The following is a 20,137-nucleotide window of genomic DNA, read 5'->3' on the forward strand; positions in this document are numbered from 1 at the left end:
CCCCCAATCCCAGGCACGGTGGTATATAGCCTCTAGCCTCTCTCCTTCCTACTTCTACTGTCCCCGCTCCCCCTGGTTTGGTCCAGCCTGGCCTCAAACTCCATCAAACTGAGGTACACCCAGTGCCCTTATATTTAGATGCTGAAAAAGCAGCAAGATGAGCGATGGTTGTTCTCCATTGAGGCCTTTTCTATCTGACTTTTCTTCCATTCTTCTTCTTCTTCCTTTTTTTTTTTTTTTTTTTTTTTTTTTTTTGGTTTTTCGAGACAGGGTTTCTCTGTGTAGCTTTGCGCCTTTCCTGGGACTCACTTGGTAGCCCAGGCTGGCCTCGAACTCACAGAGATCCGCCTGCCTCTGCCTCCCGAGTGCTGGGATTAAAGGCGTGCGCCACCACCGCCCGGCCTTCTTCTTCCTTTTTTAATCTAAAATTCCTAACAGAGTTTAAAGGACACCAGCGTACTGGTCCTCTACTGAAGCAAATTCAAAGGCTCCATCTGAAGTGCTGGGCTGTGTGACAGCTTTGGGTTTTTGTTTTTTTTTTCCTCCAAAGCTCCTCTTAACCTGGGCTTGGCTGGTGCCCAGGCAACAAGCGCTGAGTAAATGAGACAGGAAAAAGCTTTTTGGGGGTTGGCTGTATATGAGACGGAGGCTCGGGCTCGGGGAGACCAAACGCAAAGTTGTTTCAGCAAAGAGAGTGGCTGGCCCTCGCGAGCGTGAGAGGACAGGAGAGGGGACCGGGCGCTGCACTTACCCCAGGAAGGTGAGGAACCGCGGGTCAGTGGCCAGGTTGGCGTCGATGGTCACGGACAGGAACGAGGGACTCACGAGATGGAGCGGCTGCTGGGTGGAAAACTCCAGGTCCACCACGTCCTCCGCCTGAGCTGTCCCCGCTGGGGCGTCCTGGGCCAGGGCACCGAGCGGCCCGCAGAGCCACAGCAGCAGCAGCAGCAGCAGCCGCCGCCGCCGCATCTCACCTGCCTGGACCGGCGCCGCCGTGAGAGCTCCAGCCCCGGGTACCCGGCCCGCTCGGCCTCCGGCGCCCGGGCTCCGAACCCTCCCACTCCTCCCCTGCGTCCCTCCCCTAGCGCCCTCTTCTCCCCGCCCTCCCCTCCGAGCTCTCTCCCATTTCCGTGCTGACTTCCCCCTCTGCGGCGGCGGTCACGTCCACTTTTGAAAATATCCACACCCATCCGAAGGGTGCGGAGGTGGCCAGAATCCAAGATCCTGGGAGGCCTGGGGAGGGAACGCCCCGGAGCCGCGCGGGGGTTGGACCCAGCCTCCTGATGTCCTGCCACACCGTCCCCTCTTCTAGGTCCTTTTCAGTTAGCGCCGGGACTCAACCCTGAATTAAAAGCCCCGGTTGAGGATTCAGCCGACCCTTAACCCCGCTCCCATCTGCCTTAAAACACTTGTCACTTGAGCCTGCCCAAGTCTGGCTAACCTAGAGTGTCCTCTGCCGGGATCCGCTTCTCAGGTATCCCACGGTCGCTTGAAAATCTGATCCGAGCCTCGGCTGAACCGCAGCTAGAAATCAGCCCTCAATTTTCTTTTTCTTCTTCTTCTTTAAAAAAAAAAAACAACTCATGAAAACAGTACTTGGGAGAGCCCAAGAGTATAAGATGCTCCTAGGTGGTCGACAGCTAAAACACCCCCACCCCACCCCCACCCCAGTGCAACTAACCATCCTTGGAATTCGAAGCAAATTCCCCCATGCGTTTATCTCTTGCTGGTGCTTCAACTTTTCTTTAGTTTTTCCCTTGTCATTTACACCAGTATAGAATGATGGGAAACACCAAGTGCTTAAGCTTGGTGTGTGCGTGTGTGCGTGCGCGTGCGTGTGTGTGTGTGTGTGTGTGTGTGTGTGTGTGTGTGTGTACCTGATACCCCAAGAGAAGCTCTAACCGTGCTACCTTTCATTTCTACAGCATGCTGCCAATTGTGAATTTGCCTCTTTACACAGGAGGGCACACAGAGAGAGAGAGCAATCTGTCCACGTGTCAGAACTACGTGAACGCAGGTCCACAAGCCCAAGCAGATGGCAGTCTGACTCCACGTCCGTGTAGTCTCCCAAAGGAAGCCTCCCTGTATTTCCAGGTAACTCAGGTCCCGGAAAACACCCTCACAGCATCCTACCATGTTAGAATTGAATGCACTTGCCGGTACTGTGGCCTTGCTCAGTGCTCACTGTATCCATGGGCTTATAAAATTCTCAAAAGAAGAGATGGAGGTTGTGGTGTACCTGCGAAGTGCTCAAGCATGGTTCCTGGCCTTCGGCAGGCAAGCCATTCATACTTACCTGGTAAGCAAATGGCACCAAAACCCTTAGAATTTTCTGTTTAGATTGCACCACCAGTAAAGCAGTCAATAAAAACAGCTTGCTTGGTATGGGATGTATACCTAATTTGCACCCATCTGTCTATCCTTAGGCGATTTAAAAATTACATGCATAGTTAATGCTGTGACCTGCATTGAGCTGGTGTGCTATAACTACGGGATACAAAGGAGAAAAATCCATGTTAACAGCAAACTGTCTGGAGTGTATAACCGGTGGAAGGGGGAAGCGGAAGACGGTGCCATTTCCCATCTGTTATGACATGGATCCACCTCTCACCTCCCTCCTAATGTCATGGGATGAAGTCACACCGGTTCCTCTGGAGTTTTGGGCATTTTGGAAAGGAGATCATCGCAAGCTTTCCATGCTCCACGTCTGTGACACCCTGAGATGTGGGCAAGCAGGATCTACAGGCAAGCTGCTAATACGGGACCTGGGAACAAATAGGAAGCAGAGGCACTGCTGGCTCCTGGTGAGCTCTTGGCGGAGATCAGTTCCGGCTCCAGACTCTGAGCTGATTTGTCCCATTGTGCCCGAGGAGGATATGGACATACTCAGAGACACTTTATAATAAGACACTTCATGTATGTGTAGCAAGGTCCACTTGACTGTGCTTACGTTCTAGCCCTCAATAGGGCTCGGAATCTTAGACCAGTTCTTAATTATTTCTGTTATTTTGTTTGTTTGGTTGGTTTTGAGACAGGATTTCCCTGTGTAGCTCTGGCTATCCTATCTCTCTGTAGACCAGACTAGGCATGTGCTACCACCGCCTGGCAATTATTTTTGTTTTCAAGACAGAGTCTCACTGTGTTGGCTTGAAGCTCACAACATGACGAGGCTGGCCCTGGACTCACACCTCTGCCTATCTCTGCCTCCTGAGTGCTGGGATTAATGACCGACGCTGCTCTGTTACGCTCTGTCTTAGACAAAGTTTTTAACTTTGAGGAGCTTCAAGTTCATGTGTCGGAAGTACAAAGCCATAGTTCAAAGTTCATTTTTCTTTTTAATTAACCAACTTGAGAGCATGTGACACATTGGGCTCCATTCATAACCTGAAACTTTGTGTTCAGATGAAATAATTAAATACTATCCCCTTACTGATTTGAGTTTTTAGAGACAGGGTTTTGCTTTTTAGCCCAGGATGGCCTTGAACTTGTACTGATTTTCCTACCTCTGCTCTGGAGAGCTGAGATTACAGATGTGTGCCTCTGTGCCCAATTTACCCCTTTAATCTTTTTTGTTGTTGTTGATTTTGTTTTTGTTTTGTTTTTTTTTTTTTTTGGTTTTTTCGAGACAGGGTTTCTCTGTGTAGCTTTGCGCCTTTCCTGGAGCTCACTTGGTAGCCCAGGCTGGCCTCGAACTCACAAAGATCCGCCTGGCTCTGCCTCCCGAGTGCTGGGATTAAAGGCGTGCGCCACCACGCCCGGCTTTTGTTTTTGTTTTTTTGAGGCAAGGTTTCTCTGTGTAGTTTTGGTGCCTGTCCTGGATCTTGCTCTGTAGACCAGGTTGGCCTCGAACTCACAAAGATCTACCTGGCTCTGCCTCCCGAGTGCTGGGATTAAAGGCGTGTGCCACCGCCGCCTGGCGGGTTTTAATTCTTAATTCTAAATTTTCCTACCATCCCAACTAGATTTGGTGACTTGAAAGAAATAAGATTTCACAGACCTTGGCGGGTGGTGGTGGCACATGCCTTTAGTCCCTGCACGTGGGCAGAGGCAGGAGGATCTCTGTGAATTTGTGGACAGCTTGGACTACAGAGAGAGTTCCAGGACAGCCAGAGCTACATAGAGAGACCCTGTCTCAAAAAAAAAAAAAAAAAAAAAAACAGCCGGGTGGCGGCGGCGGCGGCGGCGGCGGCGGCGGCGGCACACGCCTTTAATCCCAGCACTTGGGAGGCAGAGCCAGGTGGATCTCTGTGAGTTCGAGGCCAGCCTGGGCTACCAAGTGAGTTCCAGGGAAGGCACAAAGCTACACAGGGAAACCCTGTCTTGAAAAACCAAAAAACAAACAAAAAACAAGCAAAAAAAGATTTCACAGATCTTCTTCACTGTGGACATAGCCATAATCCCTGAATTTGTTGCTGTTTTTTTTTTTTTGTTGTTGTTTTTGTTTTTTTATACAGTCTCTATCCCAAGTTGGCCTTGAACTCTCTTTGTAGTTGAAGATGACCTTGAACTTGGGTTTTATTTGAAACAGGGTCTTACTTTCTGAGTTTAGCCTGCCTAGAACTTGTTACATAGAGCAGGCTGGCCTCAGATCCGTTCATGCAGCTCGGCCTGCCCTGCTATGGGATGTTCTGTGTGTCAAATGTGTTGCTCTGATTGGTCAATAAATAAAACACTGATTGGCCAGTAGCCAGGCAGGAAGTACAGACGGGACAAGGAGAGAGGAGAATTCTGGGAAGTGGAAGGCCAAGTCAGAGAGATGCTGCCAGCCGCCATGATGAGAAGCAGATGTTAAGATACCGGTAAGCCACAAGCCACATGGCAACTTATACATTAATAGAAATAGGTTGATTTAAGATATAAGAACTAGATTGTTAGAAGCCTGAGCCATTAGGCCAAACAATTTAAATAATATAAGAGTCTGTGTGTTTATTTTATAAGTGGGCTATGGGACTGCTGGGGCTTGGCAGGAGCTGGAGAGAAAATCTCCAGCTACAAATGGCGCCAGAACATGGGGCAGGAATTTCCACTTAAAACCTGAGAAAGAATAAAAAAAGGATTCTAAAACGAAGCTAAAACAGCTTCCTAGTTGTCTCTCAAGTTAGCGGCAGCCTTCGGGCTTGAGCTACTATATGGAGGGTTCCTGGCAAGTGCACTTGACCTGCAGTATGATGGGAATGAAGCATTTACAAGCGGCACATTATGCTGCGTGGTGGATTTAGTCTTCGCTAGTACAAAAAAAAAAAAAAAAGAAAAAAGAAAAGAAAAGAAAAAGAAAAAGAGGTTTCTGGGCTACACGCTGCTTTGATAGAAGCATAGAACCACTGTTTCTAAGAGTTGATGGCTCCCAGAGCTGGCGGTAAATGTACCACGGCCATGTTGGGAAGCTGAGGTGAGTGGAGCCACCAGCCAAAGCTGCTATTTTAGCCCTAGTAATGCTGCAGTTTAAAACAATAGATTCACAATAAGACTGATTCAGATGAAACAAGACTTTAAATGTTTTACAATGTGTATAAAAATTACATAGGGTTGGAAGAGAGAGAAAAAGGAATATATACAGTTATATAAAGAAATAGATAGTTTTAAAAAATAAAGCTTTTAAAGAGAAAGTAAAAGTAATATATAAAAAACAAGCCACATAAAGATGGATATTACACAGAGAATCTGGATTGTGTTGTCTTTGATATTCTTAACTGCAGAAAGACATTTGATTGTAAAAGCTGTTGAGTTAAGCCAATATGTATATTTTAAAGATACCTTGATTTCAAAATTTGGATATAAGGATATGTTGCTTTGGAAAGGAGGCTCTGATTTTGTTTCCACAGAAAACAAGAGGCTATGGATTTGTTCCAGATTAAGATACATCAGGTTTGACCAGCCAAGACCCCCTGAAAGGTCTCCAATGACACCAAGTCTCAGATGATCCAACATCCAGAACTGTTTCAAGGCAACTGACTCAAACAATACACCCTCACAGACTACTCCATAATCCTAAAATTTTCTTTGTGTCCCCATAAGATACAGTGCCCCCCATCCAGCAGGAAGTAGTAAGAGAAGCTACGCCCAAATTCCCAAATATACTAAGCTGGCTTTGGAGATGGTAATTGGCTCACTCCTTCTCTAAACCCAAACATACTGCTTAAAAAGAAAGAAAGGAAGAAAGAAAGAAAGAAAGAAAGAAAGAAAGAAAGAAAGAAAGAAAGAAAGAAAGAAAGAAAGAAAGAAAGAGAAGGTTGAATGTGGTGATATTGTGTTCCCCAAAATATTGTGCAACCTAATAAACTTATCTGGGGTCAGAGAAAAGAACAGCCACTAGATATAGAGGCCAGAAAATGGTGGCACACCCACCTTTAATCCTAGCATTTCAGAGACAGAAATCTGTCAAGATCTCTGTGAGTTCAAGGCCACACTAGAAACAGCCAGGAGTGGTAACAAGAGCCTTTAATCCCAGGAAGTGATGGCAGGATGCAGAAAGGTATATAAGGCATGAGGACCAGGAACTAGAGCTGGTTAAGCTTTTAGGCTTTTGAGCACAGTTCAGCTGAGAGGCATCCAGTCTGAGGAAACATGATCAACTGAGGAATTGGTGAGGTGAGAAGGCTGTGGCTTGTTCTGCTTCTCTGATCTTCCAGCATTCACCCTAATGCCTGGCTCTGGATTTTTTTTTATTAGTAAGTCCTTTTAAGATTTGTGCTACAGTTAAGAGATTCTTTTGTCCTGTATCAGAAGAGCGCTCTAGTGTGGGACAGAGAAAAACCAATATTTTTATTTAAAACAGGTTGATTATAAATGCAATCTCTTTTTAAAGAAGAAAAGGGGATATGATATAGATATGATAGGATATAGATATGATAGGATAAAAGGGTAGATTGTTGAACCTACTTTTAAAGAGCAACAACTTGTTTAAAAATGTTTTGCATTGCTATGGATTTTAGTCTATTGATATAGATTTAAAGTTAACTTTGTTATACTGTATGTATATTTCTACTCTTGTTTAAGGTATTATGTTTGTACAGCTCATTTAAAATTATAATGAATAATTAAGAAATAGATTAATAATTAGTCATCTATGATAATCATACTTGTAGTCATGTTGTTTTCTAGGTATACATAGATGTAATTCAGTTAGATAGGTAATCTTCAAATACTTCAAAGACCTACAGAATATGGCATTTAAAATATTTTAAAAATTTAGACTTTCTAGACAATGAGACATGTCTGCTCCTGGCAGCACCAGATTTACTTCAGAGAGGAGGATGGGCATCAAAGACACTCCATATGGAGTTTATCTTCACCTTGGCAAAAATAGCCATTTGGGCAAGAAACTGTTCTTGCCTGGACTGCTTGATCAACTGGACATGCAGGACCCATAGGAAGGTGACCACTGGACTTTGCTTGGCAAAATGGTCCTTCAGGTTCCTGCTTTGTAGAGGAAACTGCCAGACATTCTACAGGACACAGAGAGAAGTGATGGAGAGACTCTAGGCCTATGGGCTGAAGACAGATGCCCCAACTTTACAGAAGGACTTTGGATAATTGTCCAGGCTGCCAGCTGTCTCTGTCCACTCTCATAAGACTCTCAAAAGTTGTTTGCATCCTTCTACCATTTCTCAGTTAATATTATATCCTTCTGAGGCCTTTGATGTAGCTGAAGACTAGATAGTTATAATTTCTTTAGTTATGATAAAAGATAAGTTAGATATGAAACCTTAGACTCACAAATATAAGATAGATAGGATGTCTTTTTTAATTTTGCCAAATACAAATAGACTAGTTATTATAAATAGACTAGATATTGTAACTGTAATTCTTGCTTGATAATTGTTTTGTTATCTGTAATTTTACTATATGAAAGTTAAAACCTTCCTTTTGAAAAAAAGAAAAAGTAAAAGAAAAGTGGCTGAGTGCTGTGGGATGTTCTGTATGTTAAATGTGTTGCTCTGGTTGGTTAATAAATAAAACACTGATTGGCCAGTAGCCAGGCAGGAACTATAGACAGGACAAGGAGAAAGGAGAATTTTGGGAAGTGGAAGGGTGAGTGAGTGAGACACTGCCAGCTGCCATGATGAGAAGCAGATGTTAAGATACCGTAAACCACGAGCCACGTGGCAAGGTATAGATTTATAGAAATGGATTAATTTAAGATGTAAGAACAGTTAGCAAGAAGCCTGCCATGGCCATACAGTTTGTGAGCAATATAAGTCTCTGTGTTTACTTGGTTGGGTCTGAGCAGCTGTGGGACTGGTGGGTGAGAGAGATTTGTCCTGACCGTGAGCCAGACAGGACCAGGAAAACTCCAGCTACATTAAAGGTGTGTACCATCCCAGCATCCTTAAATATCTGACCCTTCTACATCCACCTCCCAAGTGCTGGGATTGCAGGGTGTACCACCAAGTGTGGCTTATGTGGTGCTGGGGTTTGAACCTAGCAAGGCCAACTGCACGCTGAGCAAGCTCCCTACCAACTAAGCTACATCCCCAGCCCGTTGGCTTCTTTCATTAGGTTGCTATGTATACACACTGCTATAATGTATGCTTTATACTATTCAATGATTCTCTCTCTCTCTCTCTCTCTCTATATATATATATATATATATATATATATATATATATATATATATGGAAAATGGGTACAGAAAATGAGCCAAAACTATGAGAGAAAATGTCAATAAGAAGAAATAAGCACCAACAGCCTCATACAATAAACAAATAGATTTTTATACTGTTATCTGGGTAATTATTCAAAAGTCCCAGGAAATAGGCTGAGTGGCTAAATTTGATCACCTATATCTGGGATGACAAAGGCCCTAGAAGATCCTACTAATTATACTCGTGTCAAAAAAGTATAACATGGTTTACCAAGTAGTACATTATTTATGGCAACACACAGGCTCTGTAAACAGTGTGAGTGGAGTAAACCTGGGACTGAAAGAACCCAGGAAAATTTCAGGAAGGTGGGCGTGCTGGGGGTGGGAGAAAGCAGACTCACCGGATGGTGTGTTTAGTCTGGGCTCTCTACTATGTTCTGCACTTCTGGGCCACGGTCCTTTGGGTAGACATGATCGAGAAACTGAATGTGCAAGGCCCTGGGTTTGATTCCTGATAGCTGAAGTGTACACACACACACACACACACACACACACACACACACACACCACAAAAGAAAGGAGGGAGGAAGGAAGGAATAAGGGAATGAAGGATAGTACTTTGAAGGTGTATAAAAAGGTTTCCTGATTTGTTGGTTCCGGGTTCTGAGTTACCTGAGGAGGGAGGCCTGTGTGGTAGACAGTGTTGTGCTGGAGTCTGCTGATGAGGTTTTGTACTGACTAATGTTTGCATTGCAGGTTTGGAGGGAGTGAATGTTGGAGTGGTCACTGAGCAGCTAGGTGACTGCCTAGGTGTTGAATGTGCTAATTTTTTTTTAACATATTGATTTTATTTACTTATTGGGGAAAGTGAGACAGGGTGTCACTGTGTGACTCCAGCTTGTTCTGGAACTCAGTATATAGTTCAGACTGGCCTCGAACTCACAGAGATCCACCTGTCTCTGCCTCCTGAGTGCTGAGATGAAAGGCGTGCGCCACTACCCCTTGCATGAAGTTTAAAAGCATTTGTGTGCGTGTATCTGTGTGAGTGCGAGCATGTGTATGTCACCGTGTACATGTGGAGCTCAGGGAATAGCTCAGAGAGACGGTCCCCTCTTCCGCTTGAAACTGGGTCTTTTGTTGTTCGCTGCTGCATACATAAGGTTAGTTAGCTCAAGAGCCCCCAGGGGTTTTCCTGTCTCTGCCTCTCACCTTGTAGGCATGCTGACGTTATGCACACGTGTGCCTGGAATGACTTGAGTTCTGGAGGTCTGACCTGTAGTCCTCACACTTGAGTGGTGAGTGTTTTACCCAGAGTCACCTTCCCAGTCCTGATGGAGTCCTCATTTTAACCTTACAAAGGGGCGGGGCCTTTAAGCCGTGGCTGTGGAGGAGGTGGGGAGATAGTTCCACTGCTCAAGTGTGAGAATCTGGGTGTGACCCCAGAACTGACATAAGAAGCCGAAGGGTAAGCTCAGCACTTGGGAGGCAGAGGCTGGTGGATCTCTGCGTTGGAGGCCAGCTGGCTTACAGAGAAAGTTCCAGGATAGCCAGGACGACACAGAGAGACCTTGTCTCAACAAAACTGAAAAAGGCATGGCAAGATGGGAAGATGGTTGTTAGCCAACTAGTTTAGAGTACTTGGCAAACCTTGCCTCAAAACCTGAGGAACTTGAGAAATCTCACCTCAAAACAAACAATACAAGTGAGAGGTCGCTTGAGGAAAGACACTGGAAGGTATCTTCTGACCTATGCGCACACATGCATGAATGCACTTGCACATACATGTGCATACACATGAACAAGCACAAACACACAGTAATGGTGATGTTACAGCAGTTTAATATTATGGGAATTGGTTCTGTATAAAAGGATTCCCACCCCGGCCCTGCTTAAACCCCTCACCGTGGGATGCTGTGGTAAGAAGTATTCTGCCTGTCAATTCTGGCCTCCAGAACGGTGAGACATAATTTCCGTTCATTATAAATGACCCGTCACAGGTATTCTGTTAAAGCAGCACCCAAAAGACTAAGGTTGTCACAAGCGTATAGTCGCCTGAATATTGTATTAGACCTTGTCATTATTTCATACAGTGACTAGAAAATGGAAGCCGTTATTGGTCAGAAACCTGAGTCGTTAGCGCCCATCATCTGCATCCAGGCGGAAGCCATCAGTGTTGCCCCTAGAGAGGGCTTTTCTCTCTTACATTGGCACACGCATCAGCTTTCCGTATCTTTAACAAATGCTGAGGTGAGTCAAGTGAAGGGATGGCATGATGGCTGAGTGGGCCAGGGCGCTTGCCACACAAACCTGGGGGTCTGAGTTCAGTCCCTGGGCCCGCATAAAGATAGAAGTAGAGAACCAACGTTGTTGTCCTCTGACCTCCACAGGAGCTCTCTTGAGCATGCATACATACATTAGTAACAATAAAAACATTTTAAAATCAACTTAAGAAGAGTAAAGTTTTCTTTGGCTCATATTCTTGGAGATCTCAGGCCTCCTTGCTTTGGGCCAGAGGTGGCATGGTATATCAAGTGCAGCAGTGTGCAGCAGAGAGGACCATTCAACTTTTGGCTCAGGTGGAAGAGAAAATGGACTCCCACAACACCTTAGAGGACACGCTTCCCTGACCTCAGCTCTCTCTCTTGGCCATACTGCTTCGAGTTTTTACCACTTGCCACTGAAGCTGTGGGCCAGTGTGATGGGTGATGCCATTCTGTGTGCTGTGAATGTGTGTTGCTCTGATTGGTTGATAAATAAAGCTGTTTGGCCAATGGTGAGGTAGAATAGGGTTAGGTGAGACATTCTAACTAGAGAGAGAGGAAGGAGAAAGACAGAGGGAGGAGACGCTGCCAGCAGCCGCCAGGAGAAGCAAGATGTAAAGTACCGGTAAGCCACGAGCCATGTGGCAGAGTATAGATTTATATAAATGGGTTAATTTAAGATGTAAGAGCTAGCTGGCGAGAATCCTGCCACAGCCATCATTTAAAAATAATCTGTGTGTTTATTTGGGTCCGAGTGGCTGCGGGACCAGTGGGTGAGAGAGATTTGTCCTGACTGCAGGCTAGGCAGGACACAGGAAAACTTCTGGCAACACCAGTGATCGAGCCTATACACGTGGAGCCTTGGGACACAGCCCCTTCTTATCCTAGAAATGGGCAAAGTGTGGGGCACACTTTCACAGTCCCAGCTCTGGGGCAGGGAGATCAAGAGTTGAAGACTTAGCTACCTAGAGTTTGAGCCGCCTGGACACATGAGCACCTACCTCAAAAGACAAAAGGGGACTGGAGAGATGGCTCAGTGTTTAAGAGTACTGGCTGCTCTTCCAGAGGACCCAGGTTCAATTCCCTGCAAACCACATGGCAGCTCACAGCTGTCTGTAACTCCAGTCCCAGGGGATCTGACACCCTCACACAGACATGAATGCAAGCAAAAACACCAGTGCACATAAAATAAATTAATTAAGAAAAAAGAAAAAAAATATGATGCAACCAGGAACAAGTAAACATAATAATGAATGGCATTGACTCCCCCCGCCTTTTTTTTAAGGTTTTTCGAGACAGGGTTTCTCTGTGTAGCTTTGGAGCCTTTCCTGGAACTCTCTCTGTAGCCCAGGCTAGCCTCAAACTCACAGAGATCCACCTGCCTCTCCCTCCCAAGTGCTGGGATTAAAGGTATATGCCACCACGCCCAGCTCGGCATTGGGTTTTTAAAGGGAAGATGTTGGTATTGTGGTTATTTTTCAAGGATCCTTGATTTCCAGAGCTATTTGCTGAAGTGTTTGTAGGTGAACTATAAGATGTTTAGGATCTGCTTCAAAATAATCTCAGATGGATGCAGCTGGGAATGTAGCTCATTTGTTAAGAAGCCCTGGGTTTGGTCCCCAGGACTACACGAAACCAGATGTGACAATGGGCACCTGTGATCCCAGCACTTAGGAGATAAAGGCAAGAGGATCAGAAATTCAAAGTCATCCTTAGCGACATAGAGTCTGAGGAAGTTCTGTATGAGCCCTGGCTTTAAAAAAAAAAAGGTCAAAGTTGTTCCTTTGTGTGTCTGGATTCTTTCACTTTTTTTCACAATGCATTTAAGTTTTGCTTGTATCGTAACATGCATCTGGACTTCCGTTTCTTCTTACCGTTGAATAATATCCCCTTATAAGACTGTGCCAGGGGCTGGAGAGATGGCTCAGAGGTTAAGAGCACTGACTGCTCTTCCAGAGGTCCTGAGTTCAATTCCTAGCAACCACACAGTGGCTCACAACCATCTGTAATGAGACCTGGTGCTTTCTTCCGGCCTGCAGTCATACATGCTACATACATAATACATAAATAAATCTTAAAAAAAAAAAAAGCACAAAACAGTGAGTGGCAGAAAAAAAAAAGACTATGCCACACTGGACCAGGGATGCAGCATGCCCTAGGTTCAATCCCAGCCTCACAAACCAAAGCTCAAGAAACAAACCCACCTTGGACACTCCACATGCATTTGTCCATCCATCAGTAGAGATTTGTGTTGTTGTTTCCCCTTTCTGGCTCTTGGTAGGATGTTCTTATCAACATTTATATACAAATTTTATATAGAGATACATTGTTCTTTCTTTGGGGTACATCCTAAGGTGAGAAATTGGTGGGTCCCGTGAGAATTCCGCTTTTAGCTTTTGGAGGAACTTTGCCCAAGCTGTTTTCTGTACTGACTATACTAGATTCATTTCCACCAGCAGGGTGTGAAGGATCTCCATTTCTCCATGTTCTCTCCAGCACTTCTTATTGCAGCCACTATCAAAGCTCTCTGCTGTCTTAGGTTCCCTGGCTGTGATACTGAACACGAGTGTTTCCCATGGAAACAAGCTAAAGGGAACAGAGGCACCTATGAAGATTTATTGCAGTCTTTTCCTGAAGAATCGGTGATCAGTGCCCCGGGAGCGCTATTCAGCCAGCAAGTGGAGGAATCAGTGGCCCCTTTATTGGGTTGCTTTTGGGGCCGGGGGCTGGTCGTGAGTATGGCACTCAGAATTTTCTTGTCTGTTTTTGAGACAGGGTCTTACTATGCAGCCCTGGCTGTCCTGGACTCACTATGTAGACCAGTCTGGCCTTGAGCTGACAGAGATCCACCTGCCTCAGCCTCTCCAGTGCTGGAATGAAAGGCATGTGCCACCACATCCTGCTAGGCTATGGTTCTCAGATTGAAGGCTGGCTGATTCCTGGAGACACCGTGGTGCTCCCCTCAGATGAGGAAGAAGTGGGGCAAGACGCTGCTGCTTTCGGTGGGTAACACGTTACGGGTTAACAACTAGGAATTGATCAGCCTCTTATCCTATGGTGGTCCCCCATAGCGCATCTGGACCCAAGAATTAAATTGATAGGAAGCACGCCAGCAGGAGGAAGGCATACATACACATTTGTTCAGCATCATAGGGCTCATCTTTCCGTTGCTGTGATAAGACACCATGACCAAAAGCAATTTATAGAAAGAGTTCATTTCAGTTTGCGGCTCCAGGAGGCCAGAGGTCCACCGTGGTGGGGAAGACTCTGCTGCCGGAGGCCTGCGAACAGGAAGCTGAGCGAGAACAACCCAACCGCACACAGGAAACAGAGCAAGCGGGAAAGGGGACGACGCTGTAGACCTTCAAAGCCCACCACCCCCAGCGACCACTTTCCCCAGCCAGGCTGAATCACCCTCACGTTTTCTCTGTGGTAAATAGGAGTTATTGCTGGGCGGAGAGCTGCTAAGAAACCGCCAAAACAATTTTTTGTTGTTGTTGGTTTGAGACAGGGCCTCCCTGCTCATCCCTGGCTGTGCTGGAATTGACTATGTAGACCAGGCTGGCCTTGACATCACAGAGATCCACCTGTCTCTGCCCCTTAACGCTGGGATTAAAGGCATGAGCCATTGCACCCAGCCCCAAAACAGTTTTCAAAGCATTACCGTTTTGTGTTTTGTTAGCTTAAAGCATTTTCGCTCTTCTGGTGGGTGTGCAATCCTGCCTCGCTGTGGTTTTAGTTTCCATATCTCTGGTGACTAATGACAGCTCTATGTGCTTATTTACCATTTGAATGGGTTCCTTTATAGCGTGCTTGACTATTCAATTTTTGTTTTTGCTCATTGGACAGCATTTTAATGTGTGAAAGGATTATACATCCTTCAAGACAGAAAAAAAATAAAACCTAAATTCTATGAATTCAGATGAGTGAAAAGAGACAAGGAAGTGCAAAATACCTTGGCTTGGTGGGTGTCAGAGTCCCGTGAACTGGTTCAAGAATAGGTCTCAGCGAGGGGTCACAGCGCCTGCTAATAATCCTGACACTCCAGAGGCTAGAGCGAAAGGATCATGAGTTCATTTTGAGCTCCACGATGACACCGCGTCTCACTGAACTGGACTGGGGTTGTAGCTCACTGATAGAGGGCTTACCTAGCCTAAGTCCCCATGTCCCACCCCCCAGCACTACAAAAGAAGAAAGAGTGAGGAAGAGGAAGAAGTGGTCCTGATGAGATGCGGGCTCCGGAATGTGAGTTAGTGTGATCAGTAGCTCGGTTGACCAAAGCAGGCCCTGTCCATGGGAAAAGCACTAAGGTCATATTTCATCATTGCATTGCTGGACAAATGATGTAATTCCAGCTGCGGGCTGGGAATGGAGCTCAGTCAGTGGACTATTTGCCTTTCGTGCACAAATTCCTAGACTCAACCTCAGACCCTGCATGCAATAACTCATGGTAGTATATACTTGTGATCCCAGGTGGAGGCAGGAGGGTCAGCAGTTCAAGGTCATCCTCAGCTGCTGAGTGAGTTGGAAGCCAGTGTGTGCCATATGAAACATCTTTTCAAAACAACAGCACATGCTGAATTTGGTATTATACGCTCATCATTTTAAGATTAGGTTAAAATCTTTCTTCTAATTTTAAAAAAATTAAAACATATTTGCTGACAACCCGGGCACCATGTCTTTGCTTAATGGATAGGTTAGCCCTCCTGAAGATGGGTCACTCAGCTACCATTTCCCATCCACGTAGAGGTACCGTGCAACACCTTGGATTCAATCCCAGCACCACGTAAAAAAAACTTCCCCAAGTCTCAAAGGCTGAAGGCAAAGCTGTCCTGGAGGCCTGCCCTAGAGGACTTGTTAGGAATTTCTGGGGGCTTTTGAACCCCTAAGCATCAGAGCAGTCATCTCTGGAGGATGTGGAATATGGTCTTCTCCTTGGGACAAGCCTCTTACTTTCAGAAAACGTGAAATACAGGGTTGTTCGGGAGAGCCACATCCAGACACGAATATTCCAGGCTAACAGAACTGTACAGGTTTTTAAAGCTGTCCTTATTCCTACTTTATGTGAATGAGCATTTGCCTCAAGTGTGTCTACCCGCCAGATGAATGCCTCATGTCTGCAGAGTCCAGAAGAGGGGTCCGATCTCCAGGAACTGGAGTTCCAGATGTTCACGAGCTGCCACGTGGTGCTGAGAATTGAACCAGGGTCCTCTGAAAGAGCAGCCAGTGCTCTGTACTGTCAAGCCATCTCCCCAGTCCCTGAACTATCCATTTCTGTTACAGAAATGCTTAAAATAGTTTGGCCTATTAGAGTAATATTTTAGCTTTGCTATTGAAAAGACCTGTATTGGCACACGACACCCCAAGACCAAGTTCTCAGCACAACGGGTCCCCCACCCCAGGGACAAAGGGCAGGGAATGAGAGACAAAGACAGGAGACAAGGATGAGGGAGAAGGGGAAGGGAACAAGGGGGAGGGGAAAGGACATTTGTCCCCGAGGGACAAAGGACTGCCTCTGGTTAGAGGAGACCGTCGTGGTCCATAGCAAATGACAGTTGATAGAGGTAAAAGGGGAAACCCCTGTGTTAGGATGAGTTGGTTAATTTTGATTGGACAGGCTAATTAGGGTAACCAAAGGGGGGCTTTGGATTCTAGACTTCAATACTTCCGTAGCAGGACCGTGGCAGGCAGCCCCAGGAGGAGGAAGTGGCCAAATAAAGGAATAGACCCTGGTGTCTAGCTTTGGGAATGGAATCTGACAGTTTAGTGAGGCAGAGGGGCTGGGGGATGGGAAGGGCAAAACCTGCCATTGACATCTTTGCCGTTATCAGGCTGTGAGAACCCTTCATTTACCTAGATTATCTGTGCGCTTGAACAAGTAACAGCTCATTTTTTTTTTCCTTTTGGTTTTTGAGACAGGATTTCTCTGTGTAGCCCTGGCTGTTTTGGATCTCGCTCTGTAGACCAGGCTGGCCTAGTACTCACAGAGATCCACCTGCCTCCCGAGTGCTGGGATTAAAGTTGTGTGCCGCTACCACCTGGCAACAGATCATATTTTTTAAGTTTAAGTGTTAGCAGTTTGTTAGATTTTAAGATATTCCAGAACACGGGAAGGTTTTGTTTATTTACATAGTTTAGTGGTGAAGAAAATCAAATATAATGAATGTATCAGTCTACCTGGAAATTGCCAAGAGGATATACTTACTTAGTTAAAATTCTTTAAAATGTTGACATTGTCTGGACTTCTAAAGCAAATTATAAGTTCTTAACATTGACTTTTTAAGAACTTAAAAAATATAGGATATGAATAATTTGAATGCTTTTTACTGTTTAACTTTATTGATTATTGTAGTGTGTGTATGATCTGTGTCTGGGTGTGGGCCATGTCATCTGAGTGGAGGTCAGAGGATAACTTCTGGGACTGTGTTCTCTCTCTCTCTCTCTACTATAAATTGAATTCAGGTTGTCAGGCTGTGCGGGAAGAGCTTTGTCCCCTGAGGCATCTCACTGTCCTCAAACAGTACCTTCTAAAGTGAAAATACCATTCTCTCTGCGAACAAAAACTACCCGTGAAGAGACAGAAAAACTCCTCACACTGACTGTATGTGCCACGGAAGAGGAATTCTGTGTTGGGTGCACAGTGAGGAGAGCAGGTGTGGGAAGCACCAGGAGGGACCCGCTACTCTCCTCTGAGCTCCATGCTTCTCGTTGTTGGGGTCTCTGTCCTCGGGTCAGCCCTGACTTGAACTAGGGATATATATATGAGAATTCATTTGCACACTTGCCCTTGCTGACAGCCCAGTGTCAAAGCTGATCGATGTGCCGTGCTCTCCTTCCTGTGACATCCACTTTGAAATGCCCATCAGCACCTGCTCCCTCGACTCCGGCTTGCTTCTTCTATCTTGGCGCAGGCTCTGCTTTTGCATTATTTATCTGGCTATTTATTCCACCCAGATTCCTCCTTGTACTCCCTGGGTGCAAATTAGAACTTTTCAAAACAGCCTCAAGTTTTCCAGTCACTGGGGTCCTCTTTACCCTCATTTACTGGAGTAAGAATCCCTTCAATGGGGCCCTAGTGGCTTGAATAAATGGATGCCCCTCTCCAATTGCCTAATTGCATCCTGAGCACGACTTGGCCATTGGACAACTTCCAGAGTTCTATTTTTATTTATCTCATTATTATCTTTGCAGTTACTTAGATAACTTCTCAGAGTAACCAGATGGTATTTTTGGATAAGGAAAACTAAAGCCCCTGGGCTTCGGCTGTGAGCTATTTCAGGTAGCTTTATGGGGATACATATTATATGCAAAGAGTATCTGTTTTAAATGTGAAGGTCATAATGTGCTCATGTGCAGACATACCCATGGCATTGCTTTCCTATTAAAGTAACAAAGTAACAAAGTCTTGTGAGAAAAGGAAAGGCAGGGATGGGAGAGTATGCTCAGTGTACAATATCTGCTTGCATGAAAACAAAGGTTAAATTTACAAAGTCTTTGTTCCCTGAAGTGTTGTTACCGTCACACCACAGTGTCTACCTGCTCTCACACCTCCAAAAACTTCGTCCCCCACTCTTACAGAACTGATTCTGGTGTGAATTTGTTCTGTGAGCTCCTGTTGGTATGTGAATGCCAGGTCTTGTAAGGAGGATTCTGAGGCCACTGCTGGGGAGCACCCCCAGCCCCTCAGCATCGTGTCTGTTGAATCTGAGGGGGCCCTCTGCAGAAACAGAGACAGACATGCTCAGCCAAGCAAAGGTAGATCAAGCTTGGGGTCATGCCAGAGAGACAACACAGCTTGTTTCTAACAGCTTTCTGGCAACTTGGTCCAATCCCTGGGAATTGCCCAGTGCAAAGTTGGTCGGACCTGTGAGTTACCCTGTGTTCACAGCGAGGCCTATGCTTTATCCCAGTTACCTTGCTTGGTCAAGCCCTGTGAGCCTGAGTGCATAATGGTCGGACCTATGAGCTACCCCGTGTTCACAGAGAGGCCTATGTTTTATCCCAGTTACCTTGCTTAGCTTTTACTTATTACAAACTAAACAACTTTGACTGTGAGTAAAGGTCTTTTCATGGGGAACTGGAGAGATGGATCCATAGTTAAGAGCACTTGCTGCTTTTGCAGAAGACCTGACTTCAGCTCTCAGCACCCATATTAGACAGTTCACAACCACCTGCGACTCCATTTCCAGGGTATCCTACAACCTCTTCTGGCCTCTGTGGGCACCAAGCCCTCATGTGGTACACATATACATGCAGGGAAATACATACACACAGGCAAAAACTCTCACATATGACAACATCAAAATGCATAAAATGAAATAAAGCAAATAATGCAAAAATACTACACTAAATGTGCATAGAGATGAGCATTATAATTTCTCCTTGATTATCTCAGGAACTTTTATTTCTCAGTGGAGATTTATAAATCCCATCGTATATTGAGCTCAGCAGCTTAGACATTTGACAAGTCAGTGGCAGACTGTGTTAACTGGAGGTACAGCACAGTCTCTGGCATCTAAAGATTGTGCCAACAAATAGACAACAACATTGCCATATACTAAATGCTTGTGGCCAAAATCCACACATTGAACCCAAGTGCTCAAAGTCATTTGGAGGTAGAGGCTTCAGAAGGTGGATAGGTCACAGAGGCGGAGTCCTCGCGAAGGAGATTAGTGTTCTTATAGAAGGAACCTTAAGAGGGCTCTCCTATTGTGAAAAAACAAAATCCCCAGAGAACTCTGCCCCCTGAAACAGAAAGCTGGACCCCTCCAGGCACTGAGCCCATGGGGATCTTGACCTCGGCTTCCAGGGCTCTGGTAAACAACTTGTTTATGAGCAGTCCGGTCCAGTCTGTAGTACTTCTTTTGTAGCAGCCAATGGCCCGAAAAAGCCACTGAACTATGTGTCAATTTCTTCTTTCTGTTTCTAGCTAACGGGGAGACAGGCGTGATCAAGGATGAGCTTGTTGATCTGGACAGAGTCCTCCTAGGCCTACACCAGCCCCAGTCTCTTGTAAACGGAGGCAGAGTTTTTCTGTTCTGACTGCCTGGTCCCAAATAAACACACAAAAGCTTCTATTAATTACAAAATGCTCAGCTAATAGCTCAGGCTTATTATTAATAGCCCTTACTTTTAAATTAACCTATGTCTAGTAATGTTGTTTTAAAAAATGATACGTAGCGCTGTTACTGGGCAAAAAGGTCCTGAGACGCAACAAAACCCAGTACCAGAGCTTTAATAGGAGGGGTGAGGGGTTGGACAAAAGAACCAGGCCTGGGGAAGAATCACATGC

General features: G+C 45.5%; 1 protein-coding gene across 1 annotated transcript in view; it reads right to left on the reverse strand.

Moving 5' to 3' along the window:
* Window positions 1-1,068, reverse strand: part of Hpse (heparanase) — a 41,733-nt gene extending 40,665 nt beyond the window's left edge. The window contains exon 1 of the mRNA XM_076546724.1: window positions 752-1,068. Within this exon, the coding sequence (XP_076402839.1) occupies window positions 752-969 (218 nt within the window). The 5' untranslated portion in view covers window positions 970-1,068. The remainder of the gene's footprint in view (window positions 1-751) is intronic.
* Between the last annotated feature and the right edge of the window lie 19,069 nt (window positions 1,069-20,137).

Source organism: Peromyscus maniculatus, chromosome 10, assembly GCF_049852395.1.
Source record: "Peromyscus maniculatus bairdii isolate BWxNUB_F1_BW_parent chromosome 10, HU_Pman_BW_mat_3.1, whole genome shotgun sequence".
NCBI classification, from domain to species: domain Eukaryota; kingdom Metazoa; phylum Chordata; class Mammalia; order Rodentia; family Cricetidae; genus Peromyscus; species Peromyscus maniculatus.